The 19489-nt window shown below is 41.8% G+C and overlaps 1 protein-coding gene across 12 annotated transcripts in view; it reads left to right on the top strand.

The window, feature by feature from the left end:
- The window catches only part of LOC117967229 (inter-alpha-trypsin inhibitor heavy chain H3-like), a 40516-nt gene extending 23689 nt beyond the window's left edge, over nt 1-16827 (top strand). For 3 of the 12 annotated variants that reach the window (XM_059018189.1, XM_059018187.1, XM_059018180.1), the window contains 14 exons: nt 1147-1215; nt 3272-3340; nt 4996-5064; nt 6954-7022; nt 8749-8817; nt 10440-10508; nt 12568-12636; nt 14219-14239; nt 14408-14428; nt 14817-14933; nt 15154-15331; nt 15832-15980; nt 16434-16524; nt 16626-16827. In XM_059018189.1, the coding sequence (XP_058874172.1) occupies nt 1147-1215; nt 3272-3340; nt 4996-5064; nt 6954-7022; nt 8749-8817; nt 10440-10508; nt 12568-12636; nt 14219-14239; nt 14408-14428; nt 14817-14933; nt 15154-15331; nt 15832-15980; nt 16434-16524; nt 16626-16758 (1193 nt within the window). In that variant the 3' untranslated portion in view covers nt 16759-16827. The remainder of the gene's footprint in view (nt 1-1146; nt 1216-3271; nt 3341-4995; nt 5065-6953; nt 7023-8748; nt 8818-10439; nt 10509-12567; nt 12637-14218; nt 14240-14407; nt 14429-14816; nt 14934-15153; nt 15332-15831; nt 15981-16433; nt 16525-16625) is intronic. The other 9 variants (XM_059018181.1, XM_059018190.1, XM_059018191.1 and 6 more) reach the window with 9 other exon arrangements.
- The last annotated feature ends 2662 nt before the right edge of the window (nt 16828-19489 follow it).

Raw genomic sequence — 19489 nt, 5'->3', positions numbered from 1 at the left:
TAGATAAAGGGGCATTCAGGACAGAAAATAAGAGGCACTTTTTTACCCAGAGAATTGTGAGGGTCTGGAACCAACTCCCCAGTAATGTTGTTGAAGCTGACACCCTGGGATCCTTCAAGAAGCTCCTTGATGAGGTTCTGGGATCAATAAGCTACTAACAACCAAACGAGCAAGATGGGCAGAATGGCCTCCTCTCGTTTGTAAACTTTCTTATGTTCTTATAAAAGTTTACCATGGCATTTTTGCACTGAGTTTCTGTAGTTCTCCCATTATTTTTCCATGGTTTCTCTATGCATTGTTTACCCTGGTTTGACATGTTTATTAATGTACTTTACCATGCTTTCACTGTGCTGTATTACCCTCTGCTGTGTTTTTACTGCGGGACACTTCTATAAGGGTCAGTTTACTCTGTTTTCTAATATACCTCTTTACCAGACCTCTATGTGCTTTACAATGCTTCCCTGTGCTTTACCAGACCTCTCTGTGCTTTACAATGCTTCCCTATGCTTTAACAGACCTCTCTGTGCTTTACAATGCTTCCCTATGTTTTACCAGACCTCTCTGTGCTTTACAATGCTTTCCTGTGCTTTACCAGACCTCTCTATGCTTTACAATGCTTCCCTATGCTTTATGGTTTATGACACTGTGCTATGCTTTTATTATGGGACACTTATAAGAGCGGGTGAGTGGAAGACAACACCATCCATTTACTCCTGGTAATGTCATCTAGATTTCTCTGATATTTCTTAGTTTAATATCCTAGTATGCATGTGCTCTGCTACTCTACGTGGGTGTGTCTACTCAGATCATAGTTTACCAGGCTTACACATTAATCCATCTTACTAAATCATTTTCTTTAGCCACTTAAAAAGCACAATTTATAAAGAGATGATGTGTTCTTATATGAATGACCACTAGGTGGCATGGAACTGTCATTTCTGTCCCCCCCCTGCCCGCCCGCATCTGTGGCTACTGGGAGTCAATAAACGGAAAATCTCTCGATACTAAAGCTGTTTCAGAGGGGACAGAAATAACAGATGCACACCCCTGGCGAGTAGTAGCTTAACCTTTCCTGAATCCTTTCTAGCCCAGTTAGAATTAATTGATGGTGTTATAAGGAAGCCTTTTTTATTTTCTTTTATTCAGGAGGAGGATTCGGAATGGGTGCAGCAGGAGTACCGTTTGGTCCAGGTGATCCCCTAGGCAGACCACAAGGTGAGTAAAGCCCAGTCATTATCAGCATTATTATCATTATTATATTCACGGATCGCTGAAGTTTTATCTTGTGATTCACTGATCTTGCATGAGTGACCTGCAGTAATTCTGGGAGACCAGCCTCACGTACGCATCAAGGTCAGGGGTGGAAATAAGACTCCTATTGCACAGCAGTGTCACCCATTCCAGGTTTTAATACCAGCTTGATTGGCCAAGACACAAGGAATGTTTTCGACTTGAAAAAATGAAACAACGACCAGGGGTCACAAATGGAGATTAGATAAAGGGGCATTCAGGACAGAAAATAAGAGGCACTTTTTTACCCAGAGAATTGTGAGGGTCTGGAACCAACTCCCCAGTAATGTTGTTGAAGCTGACACCCTGGGATCCTTCAAGAAGCTGCTTGATGAGGTTCTGGGATCAATAAGCTACTAACAACCAAACAAGCAAGATGGGCAGAATGGCCTCCTCTCGTTTGTAAACTTTCTTATGTTCTTATAAAAGTTTACCATGGCATTTTAGCACTGAGTTTCTGTAGTTCTCCCATTATTTTTCCATGGTTTCTCTATGCATTGTTTACCCTGGTTTGACATGTTTATTAATGTACTTTACCATGCTTTCACTGTGCTGTATTACCCTCTGCTGTGTTTTTACTGCGGGACACTTCTATAAGGGTCAGTTTACTCTGTTTTTTAATATACCTCTTTACCAGACGTCTATGTGCTTTACAATGCTTCCCTGTGCTTTACCAGACCTCTCTGTGCTTTACAATGCTTCCCTATGCTTTACCAGACCTCTCTGTGCTTTACAATGCTTCCCTATGCTTTACCAGACCTCTCTGTGTTTTACAATGCTTCCCTATGCTTTACCAGACCTCTCTGTGTTTTACAATGCTTCCCTATGCTTTACCAGACCTCTCTGTGCTTTACAATGCTTCCCTATGCTTTACCAGACCTCTCTGTGCTTTACAATGCTTCCCTATGCTTTACCAGACCTCTCTGTGCTTTACAATGCTTCCCTATGCTTTACCAGACCTCTCTGTGCTTTACAATGCTTCCCTATGCTTTACCACGCCTCTCTGTGCTTTACAATGCTTCCCTATGCTTTACCACACCTCTCTGTGCTTTACAATGCTTCCCTATGCTTTACCAGACCTCTCTGTGTTTTACAATGCTTCCCTATGCTTTACCACACCTCTCTGTGCTTTACAATGCTTCCCTATGCTTTACCAGACCTCTCTGTGTTTTACAATGCTTCCCTATGCTTTACCACACCTCTCTGTGCTTTACAATGCTTCCCTATGCTTTACCAGACCTCACTGTGCTTTACAGTGCTTCCCTATGCTTTACCAGACCTCTCTGTGCTTTACAATGCTTTCCTGTGCTTTACCATTCTTTATTCTTTATTACACTGTTTACTATGGGACACTTTTATAAGAGTGAGATTACTCTTTTTTTAATATGCTTTACCATCCTTTGCTATTCTTTTGCTTCCCTATGCGTTCACTGTGCTCTGTTACCCTCTGCTGTGCTTTTACTATGGGGAACTTTCATAAGATGGTACGTGGAAGACAATACCATCCATTTACTCCAGTGACAATAGCAGCATTGGTTCTGGAGAGTGAAAAACCCCTGGTAATGTCATCTAGATTTCTCTGATATTTCTTAGTTTAATATCCTAGCATGCATGTGCTCTGCTACTCTACGTGGGTGTGTCTACTCAGATCATAGTTTACCAGGCTTACACATTAATCCATCTTAATAAATCATTTTCTTTAGCCACTTATAAAAGCAGAATTTATAAAGAGATGATGTGTTCTTATAGGAATGACCACTAGGTGGCATGGAACTGTCATTTCTGTCCCCCCCTGCATCTGTGGCTACTGGGAGTCAATAAACGTAAAATCTCTCGATACTAAAGCTGTTTCAGAGGGGACAGAAATAACAGATGCACACCCCCATCGAGTAGTAGCTTAACCTTTCCTGAATCCTTTCTAGCCAAGTTAGAATTAATTGATGGTGTTATAAGGAAGCCTTTTGTATTTTCTTTTATTCAGGAGGAGGATTCGGAATGGGTGCAGCAGGAGTACCGTTTGGTCCAGGTGGTCCCCTAGGCAGACCACAAGGTGAGTAAAGCCCAGTCATTATCATCATTATTATCATTATTATATTCACAGATCGCTGAAGTTTTATCTTGTGATTCACTGATCTTGCATGAGTGACCTGCAGTAATTGTGGGAGACCAGCCTCACGTACGCATCAAGGTCAGGGGTGGAAATAAGACTCCTATTGCACAGCAGTGTCACCCATTCCAGGTTTTAATACCAGCTTGATTGGCCAAGACACAAGGAATGTTTTTGACTTGAAAAAAAGAAACAAGGACCAGGGGTCACAAATGGAGATTAGATAAAGGGGCATTCAGGACAGAAAATAAGAGGCACTTTTTTACCCAGAGAATTGTGAGGGTCTGGAACCAACTCCCCAGTAATGTTGTTGAAGCTGACACCCTGGGATCCTTCAAGAAGCTGCTTGATGAGGTTCTGGGATCAATAAGTTACTAACAACCAAACGAGCAAGATGGGCCGAATGGCCTCCTCTCGTTTGTAAACTTTCTTATGTTCTTATAAAAGTTTTCCATGGCATTTTTGCACTGAGTTTCTGTAGTTCTCCCATTATTTTTCCATGGTTTCTCTATGTATTGTTTACCCTGGTTTGACATGTTTATTAATGTACTTTACCATGCTTTCACTGTGCTGTATTACCCTCTGCTGTGTTTTTACTGTAGGACACTTCTATAAGGGTCAGTTTACCCTGTTTGTTAATATACCTCTTTACCAGACCTCTATGTGCTTTACAATGCTTCCCTATGCATTACCAGACCTCTATGTGCTTTACAATGCTTCCCTATGCTTTACCAGACCTCTGTGCTTTACAATATTTCCCTTTGCTTTACCAGACCTCTCTGTGCTTTACAATGCTTCCCTATGCTTTACCAGACCTCTCTGTGCTTTACAATGCTTCTCTATGCTTTACCAGACCTCTCTGTGCTTCACAATGCTTTCCTTTGCTTTACTATCCCCCTCTGTGCTTTACAATGCTTCCCTATGCTTTACCACACCTCTCTGTGCTTTACAATGCTTCCCTATGCTTTACCAGACCTCTCTGCGCTTTACAATGCTTCCCTATGCTTTACCAGACCTCTCTGTGCTTTACAATGCTTCCCTATGCTTTACCAGACCTCTCTGTGCTTTACAATGCTATGCTTTATGGTTTATGACACTGTGCTATGCTTTTATTATGGGACACTTATAACAGCGGGTGAGTGGAAGACAACACCATCCATTTACTCCTGGTAATGTCATCTAGATTTCTGTGATATTTCTTAGTTTAATATCCTAGTATGCATGTGCTCTGCTACTCTCTGTGGGTGTGTCTACTCAGATCATTGCTTACCCGGCTTACACATTAATCCATCTTACTAAATCATTTTCTTTAGCCACTTATAAAAGCAGAATTTATAAAGAGATGATGTGTTCTTATTGGAATGACCACTAGGTGGCATGGAACTGTCATTTCTGTCACCCCCCTGCCCGCCCGCATCTGTGGCTACTGGGAGTCAATAAACGGAAAATCTCTCGATACTAAAGCTTTCAGAGGGGACAGAAATAACAGATGCACACCCCTGGCGAGTAGTAGCTTAACCTTTCCTGAATCCTTTCTAGCCAAGTTAGAATTAATTGATGGTGTTATAAGGAAGCCTTTTTTATTTTCTTTTATTCAGGAGGAGGATTCGGAATGGGTGCAGCAGGAGTACCGTTTGGTCCAGGTGATCCCCTAGGCAGACCACAGGGTGAGTAAAGCCCAGTCATTATCATCATTATTATCATTATTATATTCACGGATCGCTGAAGTTTTCTCTTGTGATTCACTGATCTTGCATGAGTGACCTGCAGTAATTCTGGGAGACCAGCCTCACGTACGCATCAAGGTCAGGGATGGAAATAAGACTCCTATTGCACAGCAGTGTCACCCATTCCAGGTTTTAATAGCAGCTTGATTGGCCAAGACACAAGGAATGTTTTCGACTTGAAAAAAAGTAACAAGGACCAGGGGTCACAAATGGAGATTAGATAAAGGGGCATTCAGGACAGAAAATAAGAGGCACTTTTTTACCCAGAGAATTGTGAGGGTCTGGAACCAACTCCCCAGTAATGTTGTTGAAGCTGACACCCTGGGATCCTTCAAGAAGCTGCTTGATGAGATTCTGGGATCAATAAGCTACTAACAACCAAACAAGCAAGATGGGCAGAATCAGACCTCTCTGTGCTTTACAATGCTTCCCTATGCTTTACCAGACCTCTCTGTGCTTTACAATGCTTCCCTATGCTTTACCAGACCGCTCTGTGCTTTACAATGCTTCCCTATGCTTTACCAGACCTCTCTGTGCTTTACAATGCTTCCCAGTGCTTTACCAGACCTATCTGTGCTTTACAATGCTTCCCTATGCTTTACCAGACGTCTATGTGCTTCACAATGCTTCCCTATGCTTTACCAGACCTCTCTGTGCTTTACAATGCTTCCCTATGCTTTACCAGACCTCTCTGTGCTTTACAATGCTTCCCTATGCTTTACCAGACCTCTCTGTGCTTTACAATGCTTCCCTATGCTTTACCAGACCTCTCTGTGCTTTACAATGCTTCCCTATGCTTTACCAGACCTCTCTGTGCTTTACGATGCTTCCCTATGCTTTACCAGACCTCTCTGTGTTTTACGATGCTTCCTTATGCTTTACCAGACCACTCTGTGCTTTACAATGCTTCCCTATGCTTTACCAGACCTCTCTGTGCTTTACAATGCTTTCCTATGCTTTACCAGACCTCTCTGTGCTTTACAATGCTTCCCTATGCTTTACCAGACCTCTCTGTGTTTTACAATGCTTCCCTATGCTTTACCAGACCTCTCTGTGCTTTACAATGCTTCCCTATGCTTTACCAGACCTCTCTGTGCTTTACAATGCTTCCCTATGCTTTACCAGACCTCTCTGTGCTTTACAATGCTTCCCTGTGCTTTACCATTCTTCATTCTTTATTACACTGTTTTCTATGGGACACTTTTATAAGAGTGAGATTACTCTTTTTTAATATGCTTTACCATCCTTTGCTATTCTTTTGCTTCCCTATGCGTTCACTGTGCTCTGTTACCCTCTGCTGTGCTTTTACTATGGGGAACTTTCATAAGATGGTACGTGGAAGACAATACCATCCATTTACTCCAGTGACAATAGCAGCATTGGTTCTGGAGAGTGAAAAACCCCTGGTAATGTCATCTAGATTTCTCTGATATTTCTTAGTTTAATATCCTAGTATGCATGTGCTCTGCTACTCTATGTGGGTGTGTCTACTCAGATCATAGTTTACCAGGCTTACACATTAATCCATCTTACAAAATCATTTTCTTTAACCACTTCTAAAGGCAGAATTTATAAAGAGATGATGTGTTCTTATAGGAATGACCACTAGGTGGCATGGAACTGTCATTTCTGTCCCCCCCCTGCATCTGTGGCTACTGGGAGCCAATAAACGGAAAATCTCTCGATACTAAAGCTGTTTCAGAGGGGACAGAAATAACAGATGCACACCCCTGGCGAGTAGTAGCTTAACCTTTCCTGAATCCTTTCTAGCCCAGTTAGAATTAATTGATGGTGTTATAAGGAAGCCTTTTTTATTTTCTTTTATTCAGGAGGAGGATTCGGAATGGGTGCAGCAGGAGTACCGTTTGGTCCAGGTGATCCCCTAGGCAGACCACAGGGTGAGTAAAGCCCAGTCATTATCATCATTATTATCATTATTATATTCACGGATCGCTGAAGTTTTATCTTGTGATTCACTGATCTTGCATGAGTGACCTGCAGTAATTGTGGGAGACCAGCCTCACGTACGCATCAAGGTCAGGGATGGAAATAAGACTCCTATTGCACAGCAGTGTCACCCATTCCAGGTTTTAATACCAGCTTGATTGGCCAAGACACAAGGAATGTTTTCGACTTGAAAAAAAGAAACAAGGACCAGGGGTCACAAATGGAGATTAGATAAAGGGGCATTCAGGACAGAAAATAAGAGGCACTTTTTTACCTAGAGATTTGTGAGGGTCTGGAACCAACTCCCCAGTAATGTTGTTGAAGCTGACACCCTGGGATCCTTCAAGAAGCTGCTTGATGAGATTCTGGGATCAATAAGCTACTAACAACCAAACAAGCAAGATGGGCAGAATCAGACCTCTCTGTGCTTTACAATGCTTCCCTATGCTTTACCAGACCTCTCTGTGCTTTACAATGCTTCCCTATGCTTTACCAGACCGCTCTGTGCTTTACAATGCTTCCCTATGCTTTACCAGACCTCTCTGTGCTTTACGATGCTTCCCTATGCTTTACCAGACCTCTATGTGCTTCACAATGCTTCCCTATGCTTTACCAGACCTCTATGTGCTTTACAATGCTTCTCTGTGCTTTACCAGACCTCTCTGTGCTTTACAATGCTTCCCTATGCTTTACCAGACCTCTATGTGCTTCACAATGCTTCCCTATGCTTTACCAGACCTCTCTGTGCTTTACAATGCTTCCCTATGCTTTACTAGACCTCTCTGTGCTTTACAATGCTTCCCTATGCTTTACCAGACATCTCTGTGCTTTACAATGCTTCCCTGTGCTTTACCAGACCTCTCTGTGCTTTACAATGCTTCCCTATGCTTTACCAGACCTCTCTGTGCTTTACGATGCTTCCCTATGCTTTACCCGACCTCTCTGTGTTTTACGATGCTTCCTTATGCTTTACCAGACCACTCTGTGCTTTACAATGCTTCCCTATGCTTTACCAGACCTCTCTGTGCTTTACAATGCTTCCCTATGCTTTACCAGACCTCTCTGTGCTTTACAATGCTTCCCTATGCTTTACCAGACCTCTCTGTGCTTTACAATGCTTCCCTATGCTTTACCAGACCTCTCTGTGCTTTACAATGCTTCCCTATGCTTTATGCTTTATGACACTGTGCTATGCTTTTATTATGGGACACATAAGAGCGGGTGAGTGGAAGACAACACCATCCATTTACTCCTGGTAATGTCATCTAGATTTCTGTGATATTTCTTAGTTTAATATCCTAGTATGCATGTGCTCTGCTACTCTATGTAGGTGTTTCTACTCAGATCATAGTTTACCAGGCTTACACATTAATCCATCTTACTAAATCATTTTCTTTAGCCACTTATAAAAGCAGAATTTATAAAGAGATGATGTGTTCTTATATGAATGACCACTAGGTGGCATGGAACTGTCATTTCTGTCACCCCCTGCATCTGTGGCTACTGGGAGTCAATTAACGGAAAATCTCTCGATACTAAAGCTGTTTCAGAGGGGACAGAAATAACAGATGCACACCCCCATCGAGTAGTAGCTTAACCTTTCCTGAATCCTTTCTAGCCCAGTTAGAATTAATTGATGGTGTTATAAGGAAGCCTTTTTTATTTTCTTTTATTCAGGAGGAGGATTCGGAATGGGTGCAGCAGGAGTACCGTTTGGTCCAGGTGATCCCCTAGGCAGACCACAGGGTGAGTAAAGCCCAGTCATTATCATCATTATTATCATTATTATATTCACGGATCGCTGAAGTTTTATCTTGTGATTCACTGATCTTGCATGAGTGACCTGCAGTAATTGTGGGAGACCAGCCTCACGTACGCATCAAGGTCAGGGATGGAAATAAGACTCCTATTGCACAGCAGTGTCACCCATTCCAGGTTTTAATACCAGCTTGATTGGCCAAGACACAAGGAATGTTTTCGACTTGAAAAAAAGAAACAAGGACCAGGGGTCACAAATGGAGATTAGATAAAGGGGCATTCAGGACAGATAATAAGAGGCACTTTTTTACCCAGAGATTTGTGAGGGTCTGGAACCAACTCCCCAGTAATGTTGTTGAAGCTGACACCCTGGGATCCTTCAAGAAGCTGCTTGATGAGGTTCTGGGATCAATAAGTTACTAACAACCAAACGAGCAAGATGGGCCGAATGGCCTCCTCTCGTTTGTAAACTTTCTTATGTTCTTATAAAAGTTTTCCATGGCATTTTTGCACTGAGTTTCTGTAGTTGTCCCATTATTTTTCCATGGTTTCTCTATGTATTGTTTACCCTGGTTTGACATGTTTATTAATGTACTTTACCATGCTTTCACTGTGCTGTATTACCCTCTGCTGTGTTTTTACTGTAGGACACTTCTATAAGGGTCAGTTTACCCTGTTTGTTAATATACCTCTTTACCAGACCTCTATGTGCTTTACAATGCTTCCCTATGCATTACCAGACCTCTATGTGCTTTACAATGCTTCCCTATGCTTTACCAGACCTCTGTGCTTTACAATATTTCCCTATGCTTTACCAGACCTCTCTGTGCTTTACAATGCTTCCCTATGCTTTACCAGACCTCTCTGTGCTTTACAATGCTTCCCTATGCTTTACCAGACCTCTCTGTGCTTTACAATGCTTCCCTATGCTTTACCAGACCTCTCTGTGCTTTACAATGCTTCCCTATGCTTTACCAGACCTCTCTGTGCTTTACAATGCTTCCCTATGCTTTACCAGACCTCTCTGTGTTTTACAATGCTTCCCTGTGCTTTACCAGACCTCTCTGTGCTTCACAATGCTTCCCTATGCTTTATGCTTTATGACACTGTGCTATGCTTTTATTATGGGACACTTATAAGAGCGGGTGAGTGGAAGACAACACCATCCATTTACTCCTGGTAATGTCATCTAGATTTCTCTGATATTTCTTAGTTTAATATCCTAGTATGCATGTGCTCTGCTACTCTCTGTAGGTTATCTACTAAGATCATTGCTTACCAGGCTTACACATTAATCCATCTTACTTAATCATTTTCTTTAACCACTTCTAAAGGCAGAATTTATAAAGAGATGATGTTTTCTTATAGGAATGACCACTAGGTGGCATGGAACTGTCATTTCTGTCCCCCCCCCCTGCCCGCCCGCATCTGTGGCTACTGGGAGTCAAAAACGGAAAATCTCTCGATACTAAAGCTGTTTCAGAGGGGACAGAAATAACAGATGCACACCCCTGGCGAGTAGTAGCTTAACCTTTCCTGAATCCTTTCTAGCCAAGTTAGAATTAATTGATGGTGTTATAAGGAAGCCTTTTTTATTTTCTTTTATTCAGGAGGAGGATTCGGAATGGGTGCAGCAGGAGTACCGTTTGGTCCAGGTGATCCCCTAGGCAGACCACAGGGTGAGTAAAGCCCAGTCATTATCATCATTATTATCATTATTATATTCACGGATCGCTGAAGTTTTATCTTGTGATTCACTGATCTTGCATGAGTGACCTGCAGTAATTCTGGGAGACCAGCCTCACGTACGCATCAAGGTCAGGGATGGAAATAAGACTCCTATTGCACAGCAGTGTCACCCATTCCAGGTTTTAATACCAGCTTGATTGGCCAAGACACAAGGAATGTTTTCGACTTGAAAAAAAGTAACAAGGACCAGGGGTCACAAATGGAGATTAGATAAAGGGGCATTCAGGACAGAAAATAAGAGGCACTTTTTTACCCAGAGAATTGTGAGGGTCTGGAACCAACTCCCCAGTAATGTTGTTGAAGCTGACACCCTGGGATCCTTCAAGAAGCTGCTTGATGAGGTTCTGGGATCAATAAGCTAATAACAACCAAACAAGCAAGATGGGCAGAATGGCCTCCTCTCGTTTGTAAACTTTCTTATGTTCTTATAAAAGTTTACCATGGCATTTTTGCACTGAGTTTCTGTAGTTCTCCCATTATTTTTCCATGGTTTCTCTATGCATTGTTTACCCTGGTTTGACATGTTTATTAATGTACTTTACCATGCTTTCACTGTGCTGTATTACCCTCTGCTGTGTTTTTACTGCGGGACACTTCTATAAGGGTCAGTTTACTCTGTTTTTTAATATACCTCTTTACCAGACCTCTATGTGCTTTACAATGCTTCCCTGTGCTTTACCAGACCTCTCTGTGCTTTACAATGCTTCCCTATGCTTTACCAGACCTCTCTGTGCTTTACAATGCTTCCCTATGCTTTACCAGACCTCTCTGTGTTTTACAATGCTTCCCTATGCTTTACCAGACCTCTCTGTGTTTTACAATGCTTCCCTATGCTTTACCAGACCTCTCTGTGCTTTACAATGCTTCCCTATGCTTTACCAGACCTCTCTGTGCTTTACAATGCTTCCCTATGCTTTACCAGACCTCTCTGTGCTTTACAATGCTTCCCTATGCTTTACCAGACCTCTCTGTGCTTTACAATGCTTCCCTATGCTTTACCACGCCTCTCTGTGCTTTACAATGCTTCCCTATGCTTTACCACACCTCTCTGTGCTTTACAATGCTTCCCCATGCTTTACCAGACCTCTCTGTGCTTTACAATGCTTCCCTATGCTTTACCACACCTCTCTGTGCTTTACAATGCTTCCCTATGCTTTACCAGACCTCTCTGTGCTTTACAATGCTTCCCTATGCTTTACCACACCTCTCTGTGCTTTACAATGCTTCCCTATGCTTTACCAGACCTCACTGTGCTTTACAATGCTTCCCTATGCTTTACCAGACCTCTCTGTGCTTTACAATGCTTCCCTGTGCTTTACCATTCTTTATTCTTTATTACACTGTTTACTATGGGACACTTTTATAAGAGTTAGATTACTCTTTTTTTAATATGCTTTACCATCCTTTGCTATTTTTATAATGCTTCCCTATGCGTTCACTGTGCTCTGTTACCCTCTACTGTGCATTTACTATGGGGAACTTTCATAAGATGGTACGTGGAAGACAATACCATCCATTTACTCCAGTGACAATAGCAGCATTGGTTCTGGAGAGTGAAAAACCCCTGGTAATGTCATCTAGATTTCTCTGATATTTCTTAGTTTAATATCCTAGTATGCATGTGCTCTGCTACTCTACGTGGGTGTGTCTACTCAGATCATAGTTTACCAGGCTTACACATTAATCCATCTTACTAAATCATTTTCTTTAGCCACTTATAAAAGCAGAATTTATAAAGAGATGATGTGTTCTTATAGGAATGACCAATAGGTGGCATGGAAATGTCATTTCTGTCCCCCCCTGCATCTGTGGCTACTGGGAGTCAATAAACGGAAAATCTCTCGATACTAAAGCTGTTTCAGAGGGGACAGAAATAACAGATGCACACCCCCATCGAGTAGTAGCTTAACCTTTCCTGAATCCTTTCTAGCCCAGTTAGAATTAATTGATGGTGTTATAAGGAAGCCTTTTTTATTTTCTTTTATTCAGGAGGAGGATTCGGAATGGGTGCAGCAGGAGTACCGTTTGGTCCAGGTGATCCCCTAGGCAGACCACAAGGTGAGTAAAGCCCAGTCATTATCATCATTATTATCATTATTATATTCACGGATCGCTGAAGTTTTATCTTGTGATTCACTGATCTTGCATGAGTGACCTGCAGTAATTGTGGGAGACCAGCCTCACGTACGCATCAAGGTCAGGGGTGGAAATAAGACTCCTATGGCACAGCAGTGTCACCCATTCCAGGTTTTAATACCAGCTTGATTGGCCACAGTGTGTATAAGTAACAAGATCAGGGGATTCTTATTAATCTCATAATAAAACCAGGAATGGATTCAACTGCTGTGCAATAGAAGCCATATTTCTATCCCTGATCAATATTATTATTATATTTATTAGCAGACATCCTTATCCAGGGCGACTTACAATTGTTACAATCACATTATTTTTACATACAATTCCCCATTTATACAGTTGGGTTTTTACTGGAGCAATCTAGGTAAAGTACCTTGCTCAAGGGTACAGCAGCAGTGTCCCCCACCTGGGATTGAACCCACGACCCTCCGGTCAAGAGTCCAGAGCCCTAACCACTACACACTGCTGCACTGATTATTATTATTATTATTATTATTATTATTATTATTATTATTGATTGGAGTTTGGACGAAAGTTTTTTTTTGTTTGGTTTTCATGTTTTTTTTTTAGAGATGACAAATACAGATGCAGTCACTTTACAGTATGTTCCACCATGACTGTGCTTGTTAACCCTTCATTTTCCAGTTTCAAACCAAAACGAGGCACTTTTATGTTTTGCGGACTTGGGAATTGCATTAAAAAAAATCTCTTTTATATGTGATTGGAGTTGCATATAAAAATATGAGAAATGTCCTCAGTGTGTCCCTCTGTCTGCGGTCATTACATAGCCTGTATTCTTCTACTACAGTTCTACGGTTATGCCACAGGGCTGTGAACACCGTTTATATTTTCTGCACTCTTAAGGATATTTATTATTATTATTATTATTATTATTTATTTCTTAGCAGACGCCCTTATCCAGGGCGACTTACAATTGTTACAAGATATCACATTATTTTTACATACAATTCCCCATTTATACAGCTGGGGTTTTACTGGAGCAATCTAGGTAAAGTACCTTGCTCAAGGGTACAACAGCAGTGTCCCCCACCTGGGATTGAACCCACGACCCTCCGGTCAAGAGTCCAGAGCCCTAACTACTACTCCACACTGCTGTTGTTCATAAACTACAGCAAAGGAGCGCAAACTTTTCTTAGCATACTTTTTTTTTTTTCTCTCAGCACTTTATGTAGGTTTTTTTTCTTTGCTGATCGTAGCTTGATTTCTCGGGTCAAGCGACGCGATTATAATAAGGAAGATTAAATAGCATTCCTTTCTGAATGCACGTTACGTCTTTTCATCTGCAATCGGCAACACAGTGGGTGGAAAAACGGCTTTAAAATGAGCAGAGCGGAGCGTACCTGCCTGGAGAGGGGGCGGGGGGAGGGGGTTGGTGCGTAGAGGGAGTCACAAGCAGTAATGGAGCGAAATAGAAGAAAGAGCTCTGCTCCGGTCACCTTCTCTGTCTCTAATTGAATGTCTCTGTTTTCTTCCTGTTCTTTAGCTCCATTTCCAACCCATACAGGTAAAAAAAAAACGTAGTCTGTCTGTCTGTGTCTGTCTAAGTGAGTGTGTGTGTGTGTCTGTGTCTCTGTCTCCTGTGTGTGTGCATGCAGTGGGCCGTGTGTGTGTGTGACATTCATGCCCGACGCGCTCCAACTGAATGTCTGTTTTTTTTTTTCTTGTTCTTTAGCTCAACAGCCAACCCATGCAGGTAAAATAAACTCACTGTGTGTGCGTGTGTGTGTGCGTGTGTGTGTGTGTGTGTGTGTGTGTGTGTGTGTGTGTGTGTGACTGTGTGCAAGAGTGTCAGTCATCAGAGGGAAGCAGCTGGTTGGTTACTGGCAGGGAAAGCCAGCCCTAAAGGGGTGGGGATGATTCTCCAGGTGAAATGACCATGAAAGGGCAATCTGAAAGCAAGACTTGCAAACAGAGGTTTGTTTAACCAAGGGTAGTACCAGATATCATGTTTATCACAACCACTAGAACCGTTTTATTAGCCCTGTGAGAACTGTCAATTTAAATATAGCTCTGATTAAATAGATTAAAAAGAAAATGTTAGAAAAGGCTTATTTTTCTTTTCTGTTCATTTTGTTTTCAAGCAGATGAAAACCCGCAGTTTGTAATCCCAGTGAAAAATAAACAGCGGTCCGTGTGCTTTGAGATCACTGCTCCATCCGACGGTGTCATTCTGCAGCTGGTCAGTGATGCAGACTCAGGTGAGAATCTACAGAGAAGTACAGGGGACAGGAACTGCACTCAAAGTTGGCAAAGTTAACCGTAGCCAATCTTTTTAAGTGCAGCACAGAAACCAGGACCAGAGGAAGCACAGTTGGAAATTAACTGGAGACAGAATGGCTTCCTATCATTCGTGATTTTTTTTTTTTTTAAATGTAGTTTATGTGTCTAATCTTTCGTTTTGCTTTATCATTAATTCAGGGATCACGATCAACGGAGAGCTGGGAGAGGCTGGGAAAAGTGCATTCCAAAAGATAGGAATTGTTTACAAAGATCTGTACGAAATAGAGTTTAACACACAAGGACTCTCCCTGGTCAATAAAACTGATAATTCCATTCAAACACTGAGCTGGAGCCCTATGAACATCGTGTCGGACAGGTGAGGACGTGAATGCGTCACACTAAGGGGTTGGCTTGACTTAAACCCAGTCAGGATTTCTATAGAGCATTTTACAGCACTCGGGAATCACACTGGATTGCATCCCAGGATTACCCCTAAAGGGCTAAACAGATGATGTCATCCGCACGATGTAATAGATTATGTATTATCCGTTAACGATGCTGACATCAGCATAAGACCTGTCCTTACCTCTTGACTACAGAGCTTGCTCTTCAGACAGATGGCAAGAATTGTCTTTGAACTGTATGTTTTGTGGTTCATGTCTAGCCCTTGCCTTTCCATTAAGTTCAATGGGCTGAGACGCCAGTTCATTACAGTGGGTTTCCCCGGTGCTGTAAATCTGTCTAACAGATCCAGCTGTGGCTTATCCCGGCAGGGTTTCACTCGATCAAATCAACAACTTGGTTTCTTAGAAGCTTCTTCAAAAATAAATTGCTAAGGAGTTGAGTGTCTGATATCCGCTCCCCCTTTCGCTCCAGCCTCTCTCTATCCTCTTCAAACGGGAGGACCACTGAAGTGACTCTGGGGAGCACGGTCATTGAGGTTTTACTGCATCGTTCAAGACAAGACTTTCTGTGGCTCAAAATAAAACTGAATGATTTCTCTGCAGGAAGCACTGGGCTGCTGGGTATGTATTAGGAAGCATGGGAGTTTTTATTTTGTATTTAATTGCCTCCGGGGGGCAACGACGGGGATACAGTGCCAAGGTTTTAAAGGTTGTCCATGCAAGGGATCCTGAGTGGCACATCCGGTAAAGGCACTCCGCGTGGAGTGCAGGATGCACCTTATAGCCTGGAGGTCGCCGGTTTGAGTCCAGGCTATTCCACTGACGACCGTGGATGGGAGCTCCCAAGGGGCGGCTCACAATTGGTTAAGCGTCGCCCGGGTGGGGAGGGCTTAGGTCAGCCAGGGTGTCCTTGGCTCACCGCACACCAGCGACCCCTGTGGCTGGCCGAGCACCTGCGGGCTTGCCTGTAAGAGATCCAGAGCTGCACTCAACACTGCAATCCCAGTACATAGGCAGGTACAGTAAGTCACTCTTACATGTTTGGTTATATATTTCTTCTTTTTTTTTTTACAGGTCGGTTTTCTAGACAGTTGTATGTAAAAGAAGGTAGAATTGGCAGTAAAGTCTTGATTGAAGTATATGGGCACGATGTGACTGTGACCAGGTAAACAGATTGTTAATGGGTCTTGCTTTATAGAAACACAGTGTGTGTTCACAATCGGTGCATTTACTGTACTGCTGACTCTGTTCCATTCTGTTTTCCAGGGATTTCACAATCGATTACGGAACGCTGTCTAAAGACAGAGTCTCTTGCTGGGTTGTCCCAGACGGTGGACGAGGAGCAATCGACGGCTCTTACAGCGACTACGTTGTCCAGACTTTGTTTCAAAAACCATAAAAGCCTTTCAATGCTTACTGTTTTGATGATTGGCTGACAAACCAATAAAAGACAAATCTGTATACTCTTTGAATGCGTCCTGTCACTTGAAACACGATGCACTGTGACTGTCAAGGGAGCGAAATCAATAAAGAAGAGCTGTTCATTTTGAACTCTGTGTTGCTTTACGTAGCTCTATTAGAATTTTATCGAGCAGGACAGGGAGGCTTCATGGTACTGAGTTGATATGGTGTAAAGCAGACATACACAGCATGTAAACATGTATACATACGTGCCTCATCAGATACACACCAGCGTTCTTTTTAAATGAAATCTACCAACTACCTTCCACTTCACAAGCAGCTGGGTTTGACACGCTAACAGCTGTCTCAAAAGAAAGATTTGGGTCGAAGATCACACCCAGATTTCTCATATCGTCTGCAAGTTCATAAGAGAAGCCACCAAGGAGTAAATCAGACATATCGCTTTGTTGCTTCTGAGATCCCAGAATCATCACTTCTGTTTTATCTGAGTTTAGCATTAAGACTTTTCTAACATCATTTTTTTTATTAGTAAATGTTTCAGTGATAAATACAGCTGTGCATCATCAGCTTAACAATGAACATTATCCCCATAGCTACGAAGAATATTGCCTATAGGCAGCAAATTAAACATAATTTAACAATATCTTTTACACCTTGGGTTCCACTACATGCTTCATATTGCTGTTTAACAAAGAAAAAGAATAGACTACATGAGATAAAATGAAGTCTATTCAGAAGCTAAATACTACTAGATATTAGCAATAATTCAGTATCACCGACACATACTGTATATAGACAATAAATACCATTACAAGCATTTAAACAACATTATCGCTCCAAGCCATGCACTGCAAATTCAATACATCAGTTATCTTCCTTTATGACTTGGAGGGATGTGCAAAAGTCTCTTTTGGAGAAATAAAGCACTCTTATGAAGAAGTAAGATGAATACCAATCCTGCGATGGTCGTTGCTCCGCGGTCCAGCCTGGAGGGATGCAAAGAGAAGCCCAGTGTTTACACCTTGCTCCAGGGGTTTAGCCGTGAAGAAGCCAAGTCACAGTCCTGCCTTTGTAGCGCTGCAACAGTCTTTCCCTTCTGCTTTTAACACAACGTTTCTGTCACTCTACAAGCAGTTCCCTGGCAGTTACCAAGTAGAGGCCTCAGTTACTGTGGTGATGCAGACAGGAAATGTTTTTTTTTTATTTATTTTATTTTATTTTATTTTTTTTAAACACAGAGTGATTTTATTATTTCTGTGACCTGCCCCAAGATTGAATCAAAGGCAATTAAAAGTCCTGGCACAGACCCATGTGCCCACATCAATAGAGGTTTATTGGTTAAATTCATGTTTTTGTCTTGAGAGAATTTCCTGGTTTTTAAGGTGCGTCTCACCAGATTCAACCTTTCCCAACCTTCAGCGTGCAGGGTTTCACTGCTGTGTGAATGTGTCTGTGTTTTTTAAGATGTCTTGATTCAGTGAATCTCTTTTCACAATAATTACAGTGGTAGGGTTTCTCTCCTGTGTGAATTCGTTGGTGTACTTTAAGGTTGTCTCTTCAAGTGAAACTCCTCCCACAACCATGACAGTGATGTGGTTTCTCTCCTGTGTGAATTCATTTCTGTTTTTTAAGATTTCCTAAATCATTGAAGTGCATCTCGCATTCATTACAGTGGTATGGTTTCTCTCCTGTGTGAATTAGTTTGTGTCTTTCAAGACTTCCTAATACAGTATAATGCATTCCACAATCATTACAGTGATGTGGTTTCTCTCCTGTGTGAACTCGTTGGTGTTTTTTAAGATTTCCTAGTTCAGTAAAGTGCTTTCCACAATCATTACAGTGATGTGGTTCCTCTCCTGTGTGGATTTGCTGGTGTGGGTTCTTTCCTTTGTGAATTCTCTGGTGTCTATTAAGGTTTGATCAATTACTGAAACTCTTCCCACAATCAGCACAGGAAAATGGAACCCTTCCTGTGCGATTTCTCTTGTGAGTTTTAGGAGAGCCTAATTGAAAGGAACTCTTCCCAGCTTTAGCAGAACAAGGCAAGGTCTTCAAGTTGCCCCGGGTTTCAGAGTTGTTCACACACACAGAATGTGCAGTCTCTGTACTCTGCAGAGTAAATGGTGGTCTGCCTTGTAAAGAATGAATTTTAACTGAGCAAGTTCTCAATTTCTTTATGTGTTCTTCTTGGGTCATCTCTCTGTGTTTCTTGCTCTGCAGTTTGCCGCTGGAAGAGTTTTTGCAGTGGGGTGATGAAGTGGAGTCGTGTTCTCCTTCATCTACTGTAGAAGCTAAAGATAGAAAGAGAGACAAATGTTATTGTAAAGTATTCTTATATGTTCACTCTTCTATAGAGATTCCCCTCATAACTATGAACTGGCAAGTTTGGTGTTATTTGAAAGAATGATTTGACCTGTTTAAAATAAAAATCTGTAGGGAACATTTTATGGTGAACATAGTTATACTCGCAGTATAAATTACAGTATTATTATTATTATTTATTTATTTATTTATTTATTTACTTATTTCTTAACAGATGCCCTTATCCAGGGCGACTTACAATTGTTACAAGATATCACATTATTTTTATATACAATTTCCCATTTATACAGTTGGGTTTTTACTGGAGCAATCTAGGTAAAGTAGCTTGCTCAAGAAAAGGGCTTGTAACTAAGAGGTCCCTGGTTCAAATCCCACCTCAGCCACTG

Source organism: Acipenser ruthenus, chromosome 58 (genome assembly GCF_902713425.1).
Source record: "Acipenser ruthenus chromosome 58, fAciRut3.2 maternal haplotype, whole genome shotgun sequence".
Lineage (NCBI taxonomy): Eukaryota > Metazoa > Chordata > Actinopteri > Acipenseriformes > Acipenseridae > Acipenser > Acipenser ruthenus.
The sequence above is the reverse complement of the archived record's forward strand: the minus strand, read 5'-3'. Positions and strand labels throughout refer to the sequence as shown.